The sequence below is a fragment of the Crocuta crocuta genome, unplaced genomic scaffold (genome assembly GCF_008692635.1).
Source record: "Crocuta crocuta isolate KB4526 unplaced genomic scaffold, BGI_CrCroc_1.0 scaffold131, whole genome shotgun sequence".
NCBI lineage: Eukaryota > Metazoa > Chordata > Mammalia > Carnivora > Hyaenidae > Crocuta > Crocuta crocuta.
The window spans coordinates 8861420-8884653 of record NW_027528977.1 but is presented as its reverse complement, the minus strand read 5'-3'; the positions used below and the strand labels follow the sequence as shown (position 1 = coordinate 8884653).

Genomic DNA, 23234 nt, shown 5'->3' with positions numbered 1-23234 from the left:
AGTGCTATTGCTGAGTCAGTTCTATTATTAATTTTTTGAGGAACCTCCAGTTTTCCAGAGCGGCTGCACCAGTTTACATTCCCACAAACAGTGTAGGAGGGTGCCCGTTTCTCCACATCCTTGCCAGCATCTAGAGTCTCCTGATTTGTTCATTTTAGCCACTCTGACTGGCATGAGGTGGTATCTCAGTGTGGTTTGGGTTTGTATTTCCCTGATGATGAGGGATGCTGAGCATCGTTTCATGTCTGTTGGCCATCTGGATGTCTTCTTTGGAGAAGTGTCTGTTCCTGTCTTCTGCCCATTTCTTCACTGGATTATTTCTTTTTCAGGTGTGGAGTTTGGTGAATTCCTTATAGATTTTGGATACTAGCCCTTTATACCATATGTCATTTGCAACTATCTTTTCCCATTCTGTCAGTTGCCTATTAGTTTTGTTGATTGTTTCCTTTGCCGTACAGAAGGTTTTTATCCCAATAGTTCATTTTTGCTCAATTCCCTTGCCTCTGGAGATGTGTTGAGTAAGAAATTGCTGCGGCTGAGGTCAAGGAGGTTGTTTCTTGCTTTCTCCTCTAGGGTTTTGATGGTTTCCTGTCTCCCATTCAGGTCCTTCATCCATTTTGAGTTGTAAGAAAGTGGTCTAGTTTTATTCTTGTGCATGTTGCTGTCCAGTTCTCCTAGCACCATCTGTTAAAGAGGCTGTCTTTTTTCCACTGGATACTCTTTCCTGCTTTTTCAAAAATTAATTGGCCATACAGTTTTTTTTTCAATGCTTATTTATTTTTGAGAGAGAGAGACAGAGTTTGAAGGGGGGAGGAGCAGAGAGAGAGGGAGATACAGAATCCGAAGCAGGCTCCAGGCTCCCAGCTGTCAGCACAGAGCCCAATGTGGGGCACGAATTCATGAACTGCAAGATCATGACCTAAGCCAAAGTCGGACACACAATCGACTGAGCCACCCAGGTGCCCCTGACTCCCTTAAAATCAATTTGTTAGGTGGAGAGAGATGGATATCTTTAGATCAAGATTTTAAATTTTGTATTCCGTGTTCTGTATTCTTACTAGTTTCTAGTTTGTTTGATATATCAATTTCTGGTGGGAGTGTTAAAAATCTACTAGGAGTGTGGAATTTCTCCATTTATAAAATTCTGACTTTTTATATAATTACATACATATGTACAAAACTATATAGTTTACATTGTCAAAGATATGTAGGTTTACATGAATCTACTTGGTAGATTGTTTTCCTTCTTTATCATGGTTTACTTATTTTGCCTTAAATAATATTTATGTATGGTTAATATTACTATACAAGCTGTTCTGAGAGTTGGTGTCTGATACACCTTTTTCAATCTATTTTTTTTAAAGTTATTTATTTTGAGAGAGAGAGAAGCGAGGGAGCGGGAGCTGGGGAGGGTCAGAGAAAGATAATCCCAAACAAGCTCTGTGCTGTCAGTATGGATCCCAACTAGTGCTCGATCCCACAAACTGTGAGATCATGACCTGAACTGAAATCAAGAGTCTGGACGCTTAACCAACTGATCTACCCAGGCGCCCCTCTTTCAACTCCTTTATTTTCAGTGTTCCTAGTTGGTTTTGTCTTAGGTGTGTTTCTTATAAGAAGCATATAGCTTTACTGTATTTTTTTTTTTTTTTGGTCCAGTCTCATAGCCTGTCTTTTGATAGCTAGCCCCCTGCTCTCCTGTGCCTAACAAATTCTAGTTCGTGAATGTTACTTTTCCAGAGTTATATAGTTCAGATAATCCAGAGAGAGTAATCTGTTGAGAACCTGTGTTTTGCTTTGTATTTTGAATGTAATACAAATACAATATAAATTTCTCAGAGCCACCATGGTACTGATGGAGTGAGCTTTGGGGCACAAATATGTGCATTTTAAACCCAAAGTTTAGTTACTGGCTTAGTCCCTCACCGGCTTTGCAGCTCTAGAGCAAACGCAAAAGACTATCTTAGAAAAGCATTGTAGCTTCTTGGTTATTTGAATACATTCTTTGGTTTGGAATAACAGGGACTAAGGCTGTAGAGTTTAATGGACAACAGAAGAGGTGAGAGGGTTTTTTTTTTGTTTTTTGTTTTTTTTTAAGGAGAAGTTATAAAATGTACCGATTTAGAATCTCAAGAAAGGACTTCATTTTTTATATCACCTAGGCTGTCTGGAATATAGTATAGTTGGAATCTTTCACCCTAAGAGAACCCAGTAGGCTATTTATTGAACTTTTTTTTTTTTAGTAATTTTTTTAATGTTTTATTTATTTCTAGGAGAGAGAGAGAGAGAGAGACAGCGTGAGCAGGGGAGGGTCAGAGAGAGAGGGAGTCACAGACTGAAACCAGCTCCAGGCTCTGAGCTGGCAGTCAGCACAGAGCCCGACGCGGGGCTCGAACCCACGAACTGCGATATCATGACCTAAGCGAAAGTCGGACGCTTAACTGACTAAGCCACCCAGGCGCCCCTATTTATTGAACTTTCTGGGAAAATGAGCATGTCACTGTATATATGCTCTTTTTTTACAGGGTCTTAGATGAGAATGAGCTGTTGTCATTTGAATAAACAGTAAGACTTTTTTGGTTATATATATATAGTGACAATTCTTGTTCTTCAAGTTTTTAGGGCATAATTCTGGTCTCTTTTTTATTTCAATGGCAAAGTAGAGCCATAGGAGAGTTAGGAATGATATCTACAAAGTGGAAGATAATGAACAGCTGATTGTAAAGATTCCCTAAAGGCAAAAAGTACCAAAAACTGAGATTCTGCTAAGGGAAAAACTCAAAAGACGGCCAGGGTGTTGTGTCTAAACAGGAAGAATACACGTGACAGACCTACTGGGGTAAGCCTGCGGAGAAAAAGCCTTGCGGGCTCATCTAGACAGAGCTTTTTTCCTTTCTTCTGTTTTTGTTTTTGTTTTGAGACAGACGGAGTGTAAGCGGGGGAGGGGCAGAGAGAGAGAATCCCAGGCAGGCGCCACATGTGGCCAGCGTGCAGAGCCTGATGTGGGACTGGAGCCCAAGAAACCATGAGATCATGACCTGAGCTGAAAAGAGTCAGTCACTTAACTGACTCTGCACCCCTAGACCGAGTTTTCTTTATACATGCAGTTAAGTACTGTGTTTCTTAAATTGAGTTTTAAGAGTTATGATTAATAGAACTTCTTGCAGCTGTAAACTAAAAAGTGATCCAAGTTAGGAAGGAAGTTAGGACGTCGGATTTGGTGTGTTTTACCTTTCTTTTTTCAGTTTCAGCGTTACTAGGTCATTATTTGTCAGGTGTTTCTTTTCCATCAAAAAAAGGTCACTTGATGGGGCGCCTGGGTGGCTTAGTCGGTTAAGCGTCCGACTTTCGCTTAGGTCATGATCTCGCGGTTCGTGGGTTCGAGCCCCGCGTCGGGCTCTGTGCTGACAGCCAGCTCAGAGCCTGGAGCCTGTTTCAGTCTGTGACTCCCTCTCTCTCTGACCCTCCCCTGTTCACGCTGTCTCTCTCTCTCTCCTAGAAATAAATTTAAAAAAAAAATTAAAAAAAAAAAAAAGGGCACTTGAACCCTGCCAAGAACACTGGAAATGCTATTGGAGAACACAGCCGAGGCAGCAGCAGTGTGTGTTGTCAGGATGCCCACTGCCGTCCCTAACCTGCTGGCTCTCATTTATGCAGTGTGGCTTCCTGTTGTGGTGCATGGCCCCGAGCCCTTCGAACGGGGCGGAACTGCTGTACAAGCGTGTCATCCATCCTTTCTTCCTGAAGCATGAGTCCCAGGTGGACACTATGGTGAATGACTTGAAAGACAAAGCCAAAGAGACCGTAGATACCATCACTAAAGAAGGTAAGACTCAGGGGCAGCTGAGTTCAGCAGGTGAGAGGACATGAGAGGCACTGGGCCCAAATATCAAGCTGCTTCTCTTCTTTCCTATCAGCTTTCCTCAGCCAAATGCCGAGGCTACTCTGGGCTTTCTTTACCAACACTTAGCCCGTTGCCCTTTACTTTTCCCAAGATTCTCCCACCATCCCACATTTGATGCAGTGTTTAGTCAGCACATTAGGACAAATGACTTTCCTGTGGTGGGCAGAGATTTTAGAGAATCATCTGTGTTTACATATAAGTAGAATCTTTTTAATTCATTTCAGGTTGAACTGTTTCAAATTTGCTTTTGTTAGAGGTCAAGAGAATGCCCTTTAAGTTCTGATTCATTCATTCAACAAGTATTTATTTCCTGAGGTGCTTAATCTGTGCCAAGCACGTACATAGCACTGGGGATGAACCAATGAACCAAACAGACCATACTCCTTGAACGCATGTAGCTTACACTCTTGTTGAAATAGACAGTAAAAATGTAAAGTTATATAGTTAGAGGATATAGAGAAAAATAAAGCAGATAGGTAGACAGGGAATATCAGGGGCTGAGGGAAAGATACAATTTTAAATAGAGTGATTTAGGGAATCCTCATCAGGAAGACTATTCTGAAACAGACTTGAAAGAAACCATGGGGAAGAATGCTCCTGATAGAAAGAACTGTTTAAACTGGAGGCAGGAGCAGTATGGCTGGAAGGGGTGGATCTAGAGGAAGAGAAGAAGGAGATAAGGTCAGAGAGGTTGGGGAGTGGTGGCTGGAAGGATACAGATAAGGTAAGGTCTTATAGGCTTTTGTAGAGGCTTTGGCTTAACTCTGGGAGATGGGGTGCTGCTGGACAGTTTTGAGAAGAGCAACGTGATTCATCCTGTGTTTAACAGGCTGCAGTGCTGAGAGTAGACTGAAGGGGGAGGGGGAAGAAACCGGGAGACCAAGAAGAAACAAGGCACTTGCAGGGATCTGGCTGGAGAGGACGATGGTGGCTTGGCTCATAGTAGTAGCAGTAGGGGGCAAGAAGTCATTAGATTCTTGATATGTATACTTTTAATGTTTATTTATTGTTGAGAGTGCAGGGTAGGGGCAGAGAGCGAGCGATAGAGAGAATCCCAGGCAGGCTCTGCACTGTCAGCACAGAGCCTGTTGCAGGGCTTGATCCCACAAACCATGAGATCATGACCTGAGCTGAAATCAGGAGTCGGATGCTTAACCGACGGAGTCACCAAGGAGCCTCAGGATTCTTGATACATTTTGAAGGTAGAACGAATAGGATTTGCTTATGGATCAGGCATGGAGCACAAGAGAGGAATCATGCATGAAGCCAAGCTCTTCAGCCACAACACATGGAAGGACAGAATTGGTGTGGAGCTGGGGAAGACTAGATACAGCAGGTTTAGAGGGGAAAATAAGGAATTCGGTTCCGGACATAACTTTGAGGTTATGGTCTCTATGGTTTCTAGGTCTATTAGGTACCTAGAGTAGTCAGGCAGCCAGTTGGACATATATGTTGAGAGTTCAGGAGACAGGTTTGGGCTAGAAATAATACATTTGGGGGTCACCAGCAGGATAGTGATCATGGGACCAGATGAGATCATTAAGCAAGTGAATGTAGTTAGAAATATAAGGTCTGAGGTGGTGGCCCCCAACGTTTTGAGACTGGGGAGATGAGAAGCAACTGACAGAGTGGACTGATAAGGAGCAGCCAGTTGTGGTAGCAAGAAAACCATGTGACTGGTGTCATTGGGGCCAAATAAAGTGTTTCAAAGAGTGGACAGTACCACTCCCATTGGGTCACCTGCTGCAGACACAGGTCAAGTTAGGTAACGACTGAAAACTGACCATTACACTTGGCAGTGAAGGCACTGGTGATCTTGACAACATAGTTTGTGGAGTGGTGGGACCCACATGCTGATTGGAATGAATTGGAGAGATGGGAAGCAAGGCTGAGAGAATGTAGGGAAGTCTTTTGGGAAATTTCCTGCAAAAAAGAGAAGAACGGGGCTGCACCTGGAAGAAAGAACTAGGGTCCTAGGGATGTAGTTTCTTTTTCTGAAAGTAGAAGGAACAAAGTATGTCTGAAAATTAGTGGGAATGATCCAGCAGAGAGCAAAAAGTGGGTGTGAGTGAGGAGAGAGCTGCTGGAGCTCCATCTCCAATTAGACCAGAGGCGACGGGAACCAGAGTAGGAACAGGACTGGTCACGGGGCACAGTAGTTGAGAACACGAGTAGAGACGCTGGCAGGTGAGTGCCTGTGGTGGTGGGCGCCTACAGAAGGGACTTTCCCGCTACCCCACATTTCTCAGTGAAGTAGGAAGAAAGATGGGTGGAGAGAGGATGGGGAAGATGGTGACAGAAGGACAAGATGGTATGGAATAGGTACCTAGGACTGGGGTCAGCAGACTTTTTCTGTGAAGGGTTGGATAATAAATGTTATTTCTGTGAGCCATCAGCTCTGGCTTGGAACTACTCAGTTCTGCTACACTAGTGTGAAAGCAGCGCAGACGAGTAACCAGTGAGCATGACTGTCGGTTGCTGGTCGCTTCAGGACCTTGGGAGAGCGGACGGACCGGGGCAGTGCCACGTGACTGTCAGGAGTATTAGAGGCTCACTTGAGGTTGTGTTGGTGGACTTAAGGTGAGGTCAAGTGACACACTTAGCTCTGCAGCTGCAGAGCCAGGGGGGACCTATGCCAGGGCTGACTGCGTAAAGAACCGTGAAGTGAGAGAGGGACCAGGGAGCGCTTAGTGTCTGATGTTGGAACTTCTGCTGGCCGAGGAGGGAAGGGACGGTGGAAAAGGTGGCGGGGAGGACTCTGAATCAGGAGAACAGAGGGCGTGTGCTGCACAGCTGGGTGTGGTAGGGGAGAGGGGATGCTGGACACTGAGACTATAGAGGGACTGTGGCCACAGGTAGTGATGAGGATCGTGGAGTGAGTGCCTGGGGTCAGGAAGGAGGCGGGGATCGGTAGGATGGAGCGTAAAGGTTACTGGAGGGGGCGGCTGAGACGCCAGGATACTGGAAAAATGCTGAAGTCGCCGATAACTAAATTTGGAAATCTTAAAGGAATGACGCAGCACAGCCCAAGGGTCTGAGGTGACTGGAAAAAGAAAGGCTGGTGGCATATATAATCTGATGCCATGAGATTCTGAACGTGGCAATGAAGAACAAAGACTGCTTACCAAACCCTCCAGACCTGCGCGTACTAGGGTCAAGGAAGAAAGAAAAAATAAATAGCCACCGCCTGAGACAGCAGTGTCCTCAGGGAACAGCCTGATTTCTGTAAAGGCAAGAAGGTGAAAGAAAATTTTCGGAGATCTGGATGGAGATAGAGGAGGTTTTGCCGATGACTGGGTCTTGAGTTCTAGAGGGCACAGGAAGGGTTTTAGAAATTGGACAAAAGTAGCGAGGGATGAAGATTTACCATTTTGTTTTGAGAGCTCGGTGGTAATTAGAAAGTGGGAGAGGAGGATCGAGCTGACCACTGGGCAAGTGAGATCCCCGGGGCAGCTCTCCAGCAGCTCGGGTGCGTTCTCCTTGTCGTCCCCGCACACCCTCTCTCCACTGGACTCCTCTCCCAGGCACACAGCGCCAGCCTACTTGCATTCCTTCCCCCCGTTTTTAAGTGTTTTCTGACTTGTAGCCTTCATGTCCTCCCACCTGGGGATTGCCAGTATCCTTTTAAGAAATTTCCTTCCTGTTCCTTGCCTTGGCCTAACCAGCAGCCTCTGGTGATGTCACTTCCGTCTAGTTCACTCACATTTCTTAGTCCCTCAGTTCTCTTAGATGTCAGTACTCTAAAATCCAATTTTACTTTGATAGGACACATTGCTAAGCAGGAGTATAAGAATGAAAATAAGTTAGGAGGGACTTACATGCTGACCCATTTTCGACTTTTCTTCAAAACTTCTGGATTCTACAGGAAGTAAATTTTTATAATGGGCTAGTTAAGAGAGAGGCTACAATTTCTTGTTAACTTTGTTCAGCAACTTTAAGCAAAGGGAGAACAGCTCTCAGGCAGCTAGTGAATAGGTAGGGACTGGTAGTGCTTGACTCTGGGCCCCATCAAAAACAGGTGCGCTTTGCAGATTCTTCCAGGAGGCCCTAGAAGCTTCTGTAACATCTCCCCCCCACCCCCCCTCCATCTCACACACCACACTAGTTCTTCTAGCACATTTCAAGTCGCTTGGTAATTAGGAAGAGGAAAGTTTATCTCCCATAGATGTAAGAATATTTTCTTGGTGAATGTAGTATATTGCCACTAACTCAAACACTTAGAGGGAAATGGTAGCACAATGAAGATAATATAAAGGTGTATAAATACTTCATTTCTGAGGTGTAGGAATAAGGACACTCTGATTTTTTTTTTTTTTTTGTCACCATGGGATGGAGGACCTAGTTGTCATCAGACTGAGACATAGTCAAGTTAAACAGGCGAGCACCCAGACACAAACAAGAATTTCTTGCTTGTGCAGAGGAGCATTACATGCCCAGGGAGTCCCTGCTTCTTGTGACAACGTGGAGGAGGACGTAGAAGACATGGTTACTGTGGGAGGTTAGGCTAGATGGCCTTGAAGAGCTCTGCTGGGGTACTCGGGATCTTGCTCTGAAGAGGTCTGTCTTGTCCACTTCCTGGAAACTCTCAGCCCTGCCGCAGACCTCAGTGTGTTCTCATCTGAGTATGAGTCATCCAAGTTGCTATCTTGTCAGTACATTAGGCACAGAGCTGGCATTGCAGATAGTCTTGACACAATTTTCTTTCCTCCCGACAGCCAAGAAAGCAGCAGTGAATTTACTCGGTGAAGAAAAAAAGAGCACCTAAACCCCTGACTGGATGAGACCTTTTTGCCCTCTCTGTACCTTCCTATTAGCGCTTGATGTCATATTAGGGACTGTGGTATAATCATTTTAATAATGTTGCCTTGAAACATTTTTGATATATTAAAAAAAGGAATGTGTTTTTTTTTTCTTTGCTTTTACTGTCTATATACATAGGGGGCATTTAAATTTAATGCAATGGGCAGCGTCCATATTTTTAGAAAATATATTTTGCCTCTGGGTAGGAAAAGATGTATGTTATCAGCCTGCAGGAAATAGAAACTTGAAATTCTATATCCCACAGGCTTTGTACTTCAACAGCCTCTCTGCATGCATTTTCTCTGTACTTCTATTTTAGGATACCCTTTAAGATTCTACTTCATGTTATGTACAATTTTGTACTAAATGTTTTTAATGTATTTGTGCATACATACGTGTAGGGAAATGTTACTGTCTGACTGTGACATGTTTAATGCTTATAGGGAGCGCCTGCCAAAAGCTGGTTTCCAGTGGGCTGGTGTGATGTGTTAAATAATACTTAAGAAAGTTAAAAAAAAAAATACTGATATATCCAATGAATAGTTAGGTGACAAATGAGGTTGGGTAGGGGCTGGCCTGGTGGTTTTCACTGTAGCAGCTGAATACCAGAATAGCTGTGTAAAGCAGTCACTTTGGTGATAGATGGGGAAACGTACACACACACGAGTAATACACAGCTCCCAGCTCCCTATAGAACTAGTAATAATGTCTTATGGCCTTAAAAAATATGATTACAAACTTTAGATTTGTCTGTTTTTAAGATGCTACAATGGAAACCATCCATGATTTCTCCTTCAAAGCTGATTAACATGTTGGTTTGTTTTCTTTCCTAGTCTTTTTTTTTTTTTTTAAACTAGCCTAAGGAACCTCTAGACTTTCCCATCTCCGATTACATTATGTTCTTGTTTATATGATTAGCAGCTACATGCTAATGATGACACCAGGCTCTGAGAGCAAGGCTGGGAGAATGAAAGGATGATATAACCTATAATCCAGTTGGCAGTGAAGTCAAGCTGCTTTCACCTTCTTTCTCTGGCCTTTAAGGTCTAATGCAAGAGGCCTCCCTAGTTTACAAGTCAAAATAATTTGTGGTCCATTTAAATGCCTTCACCTTTATACTCTGTTTTGATAAACTGCAGGTAACTACATAGTTTACGTACAGAACAAAAAGTTAACGTAGCTTTCCAGTTTGATCAGCCAGCTTATAGGAACTTCTTTAACTCGTTTGACTACAAAAACCAACCATCCTTCTGAGTTAGACGACACTGACCAAACAAAACTGAGTATAACAAAACTAACAAGTTTGTTTTTCCTATCTGTAAAATACTTTTCAAGACGAAAAGGAGATGATTAGTTCTCCTTTGGATAATGGGTAAGATCATAATGAAATCTCATGATGTAAAAAATATCAGATACCAAAATTAGGGACAATATCACCTAAATATTATAATATGGATCAGGGTATTTATATTTTTCTGGCAAGACAGTGGTAATCATAAGGCATCTTATTAAACTTACCTTAAAGGGGAAAAACTTAGAAAACAAGCAATTAATTATTGGGAGAAAATCAAGCCTTGATTTTAAAAAAGTTCCTCCAGGAGTACTTAAATTCCTTCCCCCATAATAAAGTACACTTTTCTTGGTGGCAGAAGAATGAAAAGCAGTAGCTTCTAGCATACAGAATATATAATCAGGTCGTCAGCATGTAGAATATTAACTTTCAGTAGTATAAAATATCATGCAAGAGCGGGTAGCATAAAAGTTACTATTGCTCATAACAATTTACAAGCTGATACCAGTTTAAAAACTGCTAGAGTAAGAAAATATATTCTAAATGCAATTATTTTGTTCTTACAGCTTCTTCCTGCAGTGCATTCTGTAAGAAATTTATGTTACTCTTTTTGGCAGTGAAAGTGTACATATTAATGACAGAAGTTAAGGAGTTGAGCAATTGTGTCTGTTTAGATTTCCCAAATAACATATCACCATGGCTAGAGTATCTGAAGAATTGAAAAATTAACTGAGCCTGTGTCTAGCTAGAAAACAAGCATTTATATACACATGAATGGTGTTTCAGGGGTAAAAATCAAACAATCTCCCCAACAGTTCTTCCCTTATTTAAAAGCTTTCAGATCAACAGTTATTGCTACTCTGGGAGAGTTTTCTATCCATAGCCTGAAGAAAATGAGCATAGCCTTTCAATAAGTTATCACCCATCCTGAAGATGTGATATATTAAATAGAAATGGATGTAAATAAAATTCTGTTATCTCACTGTTATGCTTCATTTTATTTTCTGGGTCTTTAAAAAAAATCTAGAATCATTTAAGCAATATCTGAAGTAAATAAAGGTAAATGAACCTTAAACACTGCTTTTTATTAACCTCATTCTTCACCTGGCCTATAATCTTCCCCTGGTGGTTACTTTGTGTCAGAGGAAAAACCCCCCCAAGGAAAACAACCCTGAAACGCTTCTAGCAATTAGCACTAGATTTAAAGGAAACCTAAGCTGCTTTCTACCACATATTGTGTTACACACAGGCTCCTAGAAGTTGGTTGCCTCTAAGTATATTTTCTTGCATGTGCCTGCAAATTACTCTGTACTTAAGGAGAGACCGAGTAATGAGGAACTTGAGAATTTTATTTAAAATGTCTGTTTCTGGAGGGCATGCTTCGGTCTACTTTGTCTTCTACCACTGCTTTTACATGTCTGTATATCTAGAATCATGATGTCTAGAGTAAGAGTTCACATCCTTAGCCATCAGATATTAAGTTCTATGTAGTACAATAGGAAATGTTTGAGAATGACCTTAATTAAATCTTTTCTGGCTCTTTATTACAATATTGGCTTATGAAATCTCTTTATAATATACATCTCATGGAATATTAAGAGCAATAAGGAGGTTCTTTGGTTAGATCAATGGTTTTCAAACTTCAGTGTGCATTGGAATTTCTCTGCAGAGGAGGGGATTGTTCTAACAGATTGCTGGTCCCATCCAGAGTTTCTGATTCAGTAGGTCTGGGGTGGGACTGAAAAATCTGCAGTTCCAGTAAATCCCCAGGTGATGCTGATGATCCAGGAGCAACACTTTGAGATAAAACCATTGGGTTAGATAAACACTACCTTTACACTTAGTATAAGGCGGTTTTTAGATCTGGCTGCGTATTACAATCACCTGAGAAGCTTTCCAAAAATGTTGGGATCTGCCTCCACTACCAGAAATTCTAACATTAATGTGGTACCCAGGTACCAGTATGCTTTTAAAACTGTAGGGTGATTCTACTATGTAACCAGTGTTGAGAACTTGTAGAAACCATACTGAAGTCAAGAATCCCAAGGTCTGGAGACAGTTTGTCTTCTCTAACATTAATTCACCAGGTGTGTTTCCTAATGTTGCTGTAACATATTGCCACAAATTTAGAGGCTCAAAAAATTTAGTAGCTTATAGTTCTGGAGATCAGACATCCAAAAGGGCCTGCATTCCTCTGGAGACCCGGGGAGAATCCATTTCCTTGCTGCTTTCAGCTAGACGCCGCTTGCATTCACTGACTTGTGGCCCCTTAGCACTCGAGCTTCTGCTTCCCTTTTATTAAGGATCCACCTGGATTACAATGGGTCCACCTGGATAACCACTACTTTCTCCAGCTGAAGATTCCTAATCACATCTGCATGGCCTTTTGTCATATAAAGTGATATTCACAAAGGTTTTTTTTTGGGGGGGGAGGGGAGGGACAACACATTATTCTGCCTGCCACACCTAATCTCTTTGGTATAGACATTTCACTACAGGGTGCCTGTGTGGCTCAGTTGATTAAGCATCTGATTTTTTATTTCAGCTCAGGTCAAGATCTCACAGTTGGTGAGATCAAGCCCTGCATCCTGCTCTGCACTGGGAGCATGGAGCCTGCTTGGGATTCTCTCTCCCTCTCTCTGTCCCTCCCCCACTTGCACTTGGTCTCTCTCTCAAAATAAACAAACATTAAAATTATTTTTTCATTACAGGGGCACCTGGGTGGCTGTCTTATTAAGTGCCTGACTTGGATTTTGGCTCAGGTCATGATCTTGCAGTTTGCAGGTTCAAGCCCTGCATCAGGCTCTGTGTTGACAATGCAGAGCCTGCTTGGGATTCTCTCTCTCTCCATCTCTCTCTGACCCTCCCCTGCTTGTACTCTCTCAAAATAAGTATTTTCTTTTTCATTATAAAGTCACCCCTAAAATCAAAGTAACTGCAAAGAGCAACCTTAATGTTGGGAGGGAACTAAAAAAATTTTTTTTGAATGGAGAAAGAAATACTTTATCCTCTTCCAGGCAAAAGACTGGCAGTTTGTCCTCCATGGATAGTAAGAGTATCTTTGGAGTGGGGAGAACACAGGCAGAGTTAAGTGAGAGAAGTTGTAATAGAAACAGGATTGAGAGGCTCAATGCTAAGACCCATTTCCCCCACTCCCAACTTCTCCCACTGGGTGCCCAGGCCTTTGTCCTCCTGGGAATGTGTTGGGACTCTAGGGGACAGGTCTAAGAAAAACACTGCGGATCTTGGAAATTTCCCCTAAAGAAACATCTGACTCCGATATCCTTATAGCAAAATTCAGTCTGCAGACCTTTCTTTCCGTGCTCAGAACTTCCAATCAGCTTTTTGGTTTTTCAATCAAAAACCCATCAATCTAAAAAACCAACAACCCCCTCCCCCCACCATCAATCTAAGGAAAGTCACTTAGTATGACAGGGATGAAAATAAAAACCACCACCACCAACAAAAAGGAAACTGAAAACAAAGGAATATAAAGCATGCCCCCAAAGAAATAAGAATTACACCCATAAATAAAGAACAAAATGCTAGAAAAAGGAAATATTCAGATGACAAGAGCTTGGAGTAGTTGAAAATACAAGAAGAATGAACAGCTCAATAAAGGGGTTGGAAGACAGAGCTTAGGAATTCTAGGAAATAGAATTAGAAATAGAATATAAAGGCAAAGAAATGGAATATAGAATATAGGAAATAGAATATAAAGGCAAAGAAATGGAAATAAGAGGGGAAAAAAGATGAGAAAATTTGAGAACTAGTCCAGCACATCTAATATCCAAATAAGGAGTTCCAAGATCAGAAAGAAGTTCCATCAATAATATTTTCAAGAAAATTCCCAGAACTGAAGAACACTGGTTTCCAGATTGAAAGACCCATTAGGTACCCAGCACAATATACAAAAAAGTCCAAAGAACACTACTATGGTATTTTAGAATAGGTAAATTTTGTGAGCTTCAACAAGAAAAATGTGAGTCACAGAATATCATTAACTAGAATGGCTTAGGGGCACCTGGGTGGCTCAGTCAGTTAAGCGACTGACTTCGGCTCAGGTCATGATCACATGGTTCACGGGTTCGAGCCCCAAGTCGGGCTCTGTGCTGACAGCTCAGAGCCTGGAGTCTGCTTCGGATTCTGTGTCTCCCTCTCTCTCTGACCCTCCCCTGCTCACGCTGTCTCTCTCTCAGACATAAACAAAAACATTTAAAAAATAATAATAATAGAGTGGCTTGGACTTCCCTTCAGCTGTAACATTAGTCAGACCACGAAGCAATGTCCTTGAACTTCTGAAATAAAATGACTTTCAAATCTAACTCTATACTCTGACAAACTGTGTGAGGGTAGAGTGATGACACTTTCAGACATGCAAAGTGTAAGAACATTCACCACCCCCCCTTGCATTTTCCCCAGAAAAATCCTTAAGATGGGCTGCAAACAAGGACATAACCCAAGACAGAATGGACAAGATTCCATAATACAGGATATCTAAAACAGCAAAGCAGTGGAGCAAGACACTCTGGATGACGGTGAAGAGAGAACCCAGAGTGAAGCTGTGCACTAGGCCTAAAGGGTGACCAGTAGAGATGAGAACCAAGTACCAGGCTCTAGAAGTGACTTCTTTAAGAAGATGAAATTAAACTGATGTGAAAAACTCTTTAAAAGGATTATTTTGACAGCCGATAGTATGTGGTCGAGTTAGTGATAAATATTCAAAAAACTAAGCAAATAAAAAAATAATTTGCTCTGTGGAAAACACAAATCCAAACAAAAATAACAATAGCATCCTTCAGTTTCTCACTCTAATGTGCAGCATAGGAATCCCTTGGGGATCTTTTAAATTCTGGGCTGGGGCCAAAGATTCTGTATTTTTCACAATTACCGAGGGGAGACCAGTGCAGCTGGACCCCTGACCACACTTTTGGTAGCAAAGTACTGTATGGTTCAGCTATGAATGGAATATAGGATAGGAATGTGAATTCTGAATACTGATTAATAGTTATAAAATATATTGGTAGGAGGGAAGACAGGAAGCATACATTGAGGGGTAAAGGAAGGAAAACTATATCATCCTCTTGGACAGATGGAAGTTAATGCCTAAAAGAAAAACAAAAACAAAAAGCCAAGCAACTATTAAAACTAGCTGGCTCTGGGGCGCCTGGGTGGCTCAGTCGGTTAAGTGTTCAACTTTAGCTCAGGTCATGATCTCACAGTTGGTGGCAGCTAGCTCAGAGCCTGAAGCCTGTTTCAGATTCTGTGTCTCCCTCTCTCTCTGACCCTCCCCTGCTCACACTGTCTCTCTCTCTCTCAGAAATAAATAAAAACATTAAAATAAAATAAGATAAAATAAAACTAGCTGGCTCTTTACATTATGTATACTATTGATAATAATAAAGGATATGAACATAACTCACTGAAATAAATACAAATGGCATTTCAACATATAAGTGATCAGTCTTGCTCATTAGAAAAGATTCTATATTTCACTTGATTGGCAAAAGAAATGTTCAGTTATGCACTGGTCGCAACAATATGAAGAAAAAGCAATACACCATTACAGAAAAGAGCCCTGAAACCTTTTCTGACAATCCCTATTACCAAATTAATTTTAAGTTTAGACTCTGGTCATCTTTCTGCGACAAATCTTTTTTTTTTTTCAGTTTGAGAGACAGCACAAGCAAGGGAGGGGCAGAGAGGGAGAGAGCGAGCACTGCCAACTGCAGAGCCTGATGCAGGGCTCAAACCCACAAATCGTGAGCTTATGACCCGAGCCAAAACCAAGAGTCGGTGCTTAACCAACTGAGCCACCCAGGCACCGCTGTGACAAATCTTTTAAGCTGACTGCCCCAATATCCAGTCTCAACTTTCTTCCTTGGCTAACTCCATTTTCTTGACTATAAAAGCTATATAATCACTTTCCTAGCCTCTCTTGCAGCTGAAGATGGACATGAGCCACAGTTCTTGACGAGACTTAAATGAAAGTTGGCTAGGAGGGATTCCGAGAAATCTTTAGCTTTCCTAAAGCAGGGATAAAAGTGGCTGGCACAGCTAGCTTTTCATTCTGCCTTGAAATCTGATGTTCTATCAGCCCTTTTATAAGCTTCAGACAACAATCATAAGGCTGTTAGAAACATGCCACAGACAGTGGAATGGGAAGGTATGAGTGCATCACTGAGCAACTTGAACCAACATGTATACTTTTGGATTTCATGTTATTCCAAAGTGACTACTGCTTAAGTTCCTCATTGTTTTGTTACATAAACACATTCATTTTTTTTAATGTTTTATTTATTTCTAGGAGAGAGAGAGAGAGAGAGAGAGAGAGAGAGAGAGACAGCGTGAGCAGGGGAGGGTCAGAGAGAGAGGGAATCACAGACTGAAACAGGCTCCAGGCTCTGAGCTGGCTGTCAGCACAGAGCCCGACGTGGGGCTCGAACCCAAGAACCGCGAGATCATGACCTAAGCGAAAGTCGGACGCTTAACCGACTAAGCCACCCAGGTGCCCCACATAAACACATTCTTAAATGATTTATCTTCCCAGAGGGCTACTCTGAATCTTGTTTTGCATAGTGCCCCAATATTTATTTGTAAATCAAATATATAAACTGCTACCCTACTATGTTCACTATAAAATGAGTAATAGAAATTATTAAAGAGAGAAAAGAGTAAAAATCTGAATACTTCTTCCTGCACACCCACAGATCACCTTCCTACAGCCCGGGTGTGTAAGTCCATTTAAAACTGAAACTCTGGATTCACTTATTTTGTCACCAAGTGGAATTTTTTATCTCAAGCAATAAAAACTTGATGAAAATGGGATTTACTGGAAGGATATAAAGTACAGTTCATAGAATTCACAGAAGAGCCAAACCAGGCCTCAAGAACAGGACCCAGCATAACTCAAATCTGTAGATCATTAAATATCTTAGTTCCTATCATCATCTATGTCAGTTTCTATTCCAGATTTAAATTCCTGAAAAATAAATCATTGGTCTGGCTTGGGTCATAACCTGCGGTATGTCCTATAATTAAGAGCCCTTCCAGAAGCATATGGAGTCAGAAAAGACACTTCCCCAAATGCTGCTGCTCAGCAGACAAAAACACATGGCTGAATAGGGATTCTCTGAAATCTTACACAAAATTACCACTTTCAGAAAGAGGGCTTTGGAATAAAGTCAGAATCCCCAATCCAATTTAGTTTTTGGAGAAAAAGTATATCTCAAGGCGTTAAAGCACAGGTAATACCATAACTCCAATTAAAATAATGTCCTGAAGCCTACAAAATAAGCAAATCTAAAACTCCAGGATTTTCCATGTCAAAAAACTAGTAACTGAATACTCAATGACAATAATTAAGATGATCTGTAGACTAGCTGTTCATAAATGTCCAAGAGGATTTAGCCATTTTCTTCTAGTTTTAAACTCACACTAAGCTTCCACTTCCCATTTTATTCTCATTAATTACTTCTTTTACTAGCATTACTTAGTTCATAGGCAAAAGCTTATAAAAATCAGTTTCAAATTTTATTTCACTAACTTAAAAGTCGAAGAAAACGTGTACTTCAAATCTTTAATTGAACTCATTATCTGAAACATGTTGACACACAGGACAGATACAGAATTTCAAGTCACTGATGGTAGAATCTACTGTCCATTAAAAAATATGCTTCTTTCTTCCACGAAAACTGCATTGAAAGGCAAAGAAATTTTCTTTTATACTGCATAAGAGCTAGATGCAAACTTCTGATGTAAATTTATTTCATCACAGCCCTGATGCTGAAGCTGGGAGGCACAAATGTCCATAGTTCGGTTAAATGATGCAAACAAAAAGCTTCTGTTGCTCTTAGACATAAATTAGAAGCCTTCGTTCACGTCTCTCACAGTAGTACCACATACTTGATTCTCATCCCCGGTCACTTCTTCTTCTTTCCTTTCCCTTTTTTACTTCCCTCTCCTTGCTGAAGACTTTGGTCACCACCTCCTGTTTTTTGTGTCCTTGTTTTTAGTTTAGGTATCATTTCCGCTGCGTACAACATTACTGACTTACCTAGGAACCAGAAGTTAGGCTTAGTGTATAATTTACAGAATAAGGCATAAAAACTCATTAACTTCAAATTAATCATAAAGGTCAAGAAATTGTCATAACAGAAAAATGACAAGGATAAAAAAAAGACTATGAAGACATAACTTGCTCAAGTGGGGGCCTTTCCTAGAGAAAAGGCTCTAAAAACTACAATGAAATATTTAAGTGAACAAAATAAAAAATGTAAAACACAAATTGTGGTCTTGGTTCTAGAAATTGGCTTGAAGATCAAAGGAATCAATCTAAAGACAAAAATGGGGAAGACATCGATATCTTAAGCTACAGAAACAAAGGGATGATTAATCTGGTCAATGTCATCAAGCTACAAAAGATGTTACTCATATGCCCAGATGATTTATGCTCTCTGCACTAGAGACCTCTTCTGGCTCTAGTAGCTACTTTCAACACACTAAGTCCCTCATTTTTCTCTCTTTTTACTTTCTTACTAGAAACAGGGAGCAACATGTCTTCAAGTGTAATTTTCACTTATATTTTATTTACTGGTGAAGTCAAAAGTTTTTTGTTTGTTGTTTTTTTTCTCTTTTGACTTTTAAGACATAGTAAAGGAAGATGTCACAGAAGAGAGAAATACCCTGGTATATACCACCTGCTACTCCAGAGTCAGAATCTGTTTCCAGAAATAGCTACCAACCTGGACAGGTTTTAGCACAGAAAAACCAATCTATTTTAACTAAACTAAAAACAATTTAGTTGTCAGGGATTACTGTGACAAGAAGGGAACTAATAGCTCTATTTAAAAATTATAGTTTTTAGAAATAAAGAATTCAAAAGAGAATTATGTGTAAAAAAAAAAAATTCATCTTCCCCAAACCAGAATTAGTATTTTGGAATACTGATATCCAATTGTGTTTGGTTACTGCTGTTGTCTAAGAAACAAAATAAGAGATAATGCTATAGTTGTCTCTGACCACCATCTCTGTGTTTCCACTCCCTGTTCACCATTAGGTTAATCACTATTTTAAGACTGCTGTTTTCTTCTAATCCACTTAAAATATATTTACATAATAATAAGCAATACTACATATACATCAATAAACAGTAATATTTTGTATTAAAATGCACCTAACTGGTACCACACTATGCATTTCTTTTGCTTTTTTCACTCAGTATGGCTTTTTAATGATAGAAATTATTACCAGACCTCAAAGGCCTCTAGTATGAAATGGCATTAGCATCTGACCATCCAATAATTCTACACTATTAACTTGGGGATAATGATGGACTTCCAGAGGTTTATAAAATGTTCACAAAACAAAGTTTCTGGAGAAACAAACAGTAGGCTTCATCAGATTCTCAGAGGTCCTTAACTTAAGAGAAGTTAGAACCACTGTTTCCCTCTTTTCCTTAGCAGTAAGTCTTTTCTAAGTTAATCTGCAGAATGCCAGTTATAACTTTCACCTTTCAAAAGGTCAGTTTTAGAACCTGTTGTGCAGAGTGGAGGAATAACTTGTCCCCAAACTTTATTTATTCATTCAGAAAAGCTTACGTGATGGAAACTGTACGAGACAGAGGCTGCCATCTTCCTGTTTGAGCTGGACCCGGACTCGGCCCCTGTACTGAACATCACGATTCCACTCTCTAGAGTACATTTTATTTTTCTAACATGAAAAAGCAAAACAAACAGAAATAGGCTTTAAGGAAGTTATTACATCAATGAGATTGAGTAAGAAAAACAGTTAAGAAAGAAACACCTCTTACCTCAAGGAATACATTAAGTCCAACTGCTGAGCACACATCTTGAATCTCAGTAGCTGTAGGATTTTCAACAGCCTGAACAGTTAAAACAAAAACACTAAACAGCTTACCCTAAGTGGATATTGCTGTACTGTTGGGTGAATCATTTCAAATACTACGATCACAATACCTATCAAAACCTTAGGTTTTCCTTTTCACTAGGTAGAGTTTCTCCATTGGAATTTTTAAAACTCCTGGGAATAACACTGATTCATAGTTGCATGTTCATCTGCTTTCCAAAAGAACATGAATTTCACAAAGGCAAGGATTGTTTTGTTTATCAGTATGTTCCCAAGTTATCTGGCATGAGGCTTAGAGCACGATAAGTGCTCAATGAATACTGATTAAACAATTATTGTAGATAACAAACATTTTAGAAAATTGTTAGGTAGTATCCACTACAGCTAAACATATGCATTCTTCATGGATGTGCAATTCCACATCTAGTATATATCCAAGAAAAATGCAAAACATGTTCCCTAAAAGACAAGTTAAAGAATGTTGACACTAGCAGTATGTGTAATAGCTCCAAACCAGACATTAGTAGTATGTGTAATAGCCCCAAACCAGAAGCAATCCAATCATCCATCAACAGTAGAATGGACTGTGGTATATGCATACAGTTCAATACTACAGAGCAGTGGTTTTCAGCAAGGTAATCTTGTCCCTCTGACATTTAGCACTGCTAGGAGACATTTTTAATTGTCACAGGAGTCAGGTGTGGCACTGGTGTCTGCTGGGTAGAGGCCAAACATGCTGCTAAAAAACCTAAAATACACAGAACACCTGCCCCCCCACCAAGAATGATCTGGCTCAAAATGTCAATGGTGCTGTTGTTGAGAAAACCTGTCACAGGGCAATGAGAATTAACAAAGTATACTAAAAAATGTGAATAAATTTCTTAAGCTTAAAGTTCAGTGAAAAAAGACAGACACAAAAGTACACAGTGTATAATGCCATTTAAATAAAATTTAAAAGTGCACTGCGCTTGCACGGTTGGACGAGCATGAGACTCTTGATCCTGGGGTTGTGTGTTGGAGCCCCATGTTGGGTGTACAGATTACTTTAAAATAAATAAAACTTAAAAAATAAAGTTTAAAAACAAACAAAAGTAATATATCATGCTGGAAGTCAGGACAGTGGTTATCCTTATGTGAGTATATGAGGAGGGGGCAGTGACTGTGTGGAGACAAAAGAATCTTCCTAGGTCGGAGAATGCTTTCTTTTTTTAATTTGGGTGCTTGGTTACCTGTGTGTACACAGTTTTGAAAATTAATCAAGATATACACTTAAGACTTATGCATATTTCTGTATGTATTCTATATGTGAATAGAGTTAAAAACCAGTTATTCTCCAAGTTAGGTGAGAGCTTGCTACCAGATGCCTCTGTCACACTGGCTTGATGTCAGGCATCATCCTGAATCAGGGCTTTGGTATAGTTTCTTTTACTCTGGGGCAGCAAAGCCGACTTTCCTTTATACATATTTTAACGGCAAAATGGGAAATATTAAATAACACAAAATAATGCATTGGTTCAGGCCATGTCCTTGAATCTGTCATTAGATTACAAAACATAAATAACGCTTCGGGGTGGCTGGATGGCTCAGTTCGTTAAGTGTCCCACTCTTGATTTCGGCTCAGGTCGTATCACGGTTTCATGAGATGGAGCCCAGCACCAGGCTCTGTGCTGACAGTGCGGAGCCTGCTTGGGATTCTCTCTCTCCTTCTCTCTCGCCCTTACCCTGCTTGCTCTGTCTCAAAAACATATAAACATGGGAGGGGAGGGGGCCCAAAATATAAATAACCTTTAAAAACACAGTATGACATCATTCTGGAAAATAAAAAGCTACAAGGACACTTCACTTGGCATTAGGCACAAACAACCCACCAGGCCAACTGAGAACTTTAATTTTCCCATTCAAACAACACAAGGGAAAAATCATATTTTTAAAACCTACAACATCCTACTTTTTAAAAGTATTACGCTTTACCCCTCAGAAAAAAAAAGATAATGAACATAAACTATAAAACTCAACATACNACAAGGGAAAAATCATATTTTTAAAACCTACAACATCCTACTTTTTAAAAGTATTACGCTTTACCCCTCAGAAAAAAAAGATAATGAACATAAACTATAAAACTCAACACATCTAAATTCTCAGCAAGTCTTGTTTAAAAACTCAGTCGCATTCTGGACATATTATACAATAAGTTCGGTTTCCTTTATTAAGGGCAGGATTGTCATAATCTTGGTTTAAGAAACAACAACATGCCAACCCTACCCCCACCCAACTTCGTTCAAGCACAGGCACTTCAAAAACCATTTGAAAAAATCCCCCCTGCTACGAATTAGAACCTTTCTGGTTTCACCACTGTTAAGAACAGCAGCTGTTCACTTCAAGCTCGAAACAAAACAGTCCAGTAAAGGAAGCGCTTGCAGCCCCAACAGTACCACCTCTCCGAGCCCCTCAAGTACCGGAAGTGCCAGCCCATTTACCTTGCTTATGGGGATTCGCCTTCCCTCCGCGATGGTCTTCTTGTTATTTAAATACGCGGGATAGATACAAATGAACCTGCCGCAGAAGGAAGCACAGCTAATATCAGCAGAGCAGTATTTCCAAGAACTCATTCTCTTTCATCAACAGGATTGCCAGGATACCGGTTATTTGCTTAATGTTTTTTTTCTTTAAATTGCCCCCCTTTTACTCAACTTACGTAAAAAAGCAAACTTTCGTTTACTATCTTAGCCAAACACACCACTTGCTAGAGAAGGCTTAAAAGCAAACCAAACCGCTGCCTAGCCAAGTTCCCGAGGGCGGGGCCTGCTGTCACACAAAAACTACGGCATCGGAGGTTTTAAAAGACTTTGAAGAACCCGAACGAACCTTTTTTGAACGTAACAGTTAAGAGAACAGATTTGTCACTTGTGAGTCTGTTACTTAAAGTCTGCCCACGTCGCACCCAAGGTCCTTTGTCTTAGTTACCGTCAGGCACTGAGCTCCCCAGAGCCGGAATTATGAGGACCTACGCAGAGCCTGGCGCGGCTGGCCTCCCGGAGGAACCGACAGCCCGCGAGCGGCCCGGAGCCGAGCTCCCCAGCTCGCCTACCTCAGGTGGGGGGAGGGCGGCGCAGCACCCCCGGGCTCGCTGCAAGCCCGTCCCTTTCTCAGGACCCACCTGTCCTGGTCGGCCGGCGACCGTGTGGCAGCACAAGCCATCCTCGCCCAGGCCCACAAACCTCCCGCCCACCGCCTCCGGGTTCAAACCCGGCCGGTTCTCGGCTCTGAGCTTTCCCAGACGACTCCGTTTTCCGGCGGAAGTCCAGCCCACCGACGCACCTACGCGTCCGCAGGGTTTCAGCGATCATTTGTTCCCGCATCTGTCGCACG

General features: G+C 41.1%; 2 protein-coding genes across 5 annotated transcripts in view; one reads left to right on the top strand and one right to left on the bottom strand.

The window, feature by feature from the left end:
- Positions 1-10978, top strand: part of REEP5 (receptor accessory protein 5) — a 39736-nt gene extending 28758 nt beyond the window's left edge. Inside the window, exons 4-5 of the mRNA XM_077757201.1 lie at positions 3658-3826; positions 8620-10978. Of these exons, the coding sequence (XP_077613327.1) occupies positions 3658-3826; positions 8620-8669 (219 nt within the window). The 3' untranslated portion in view covers positions 8670-10978. The remainder of the gene's footprint in view (positions 1-3657; positions 3827-8619) is intronic.
- Positions 10979-17560: 6582 nt separating this feature from the next.
- Positions 17561-23161, bottom strand: SRP19 (signal recognition particle 19). Of its 4 annotated transcripts, none has more exons than XM_077757196.1 (5): positions 22954-23160; positions 22343-22418; positions 19807-19878; positions 19595-19706; positions 17561-18051 (listed from the first exon to the last, which is right to left on the bottom strand). In XM_077757196.1, exons 1-5 carry the CDS (start codon positions 23061-23063, stop codon positions 17918-17920), a joined length of 504 nt encoding a protein of 167 aa, XP_077613322.1. In that variant the 5' UTR covers positions 23064-23160; the 3' UTR covers positions 17561-17917. The 4 variants fall into 4 exon arrangements, with proteins under 4 accessions (XP_077613322.1, XP_077613323.1, XP_077613324.1 ...); XM_077757197.1 differs by having other exon boundaries at positions 23023-23159; XM_077757198.1 differs by lacking the exon at positions 19807-19878 and having other exon boundaries at positions 22954-23161.
- Positions 23162-23234: the final 73 nt, after the last annotated feature.

What these genes read in the sequence shown, in the direction of transcription:
- SRP19 (XM_077757196.1), bottom strand. Translation starts at nt 23,063, where the DNA reads ATGGCTTGTGCTGCCACACGGTCGCCGGCCGACCAGGACAGGTGGGTC. An exon ending in CCGCCCTCCCCCCACCTGAG is followed by an intron (nt 22,419 to 22,953) that starts GTAGGCGAGCTG and finishes CTTCTGCGGCAG; the next exon opens with GTTCATTTGTATCTATCCCG. An exon ending in GGCGAATCCCCATAAGCAAG is followed by an intron (nt 19,879 to 22,342) that starts GTAAATGGGCTG and finishes TTAACTGTTCAG; the next exon opens with GCTGTTGAAAATCCTACAGC.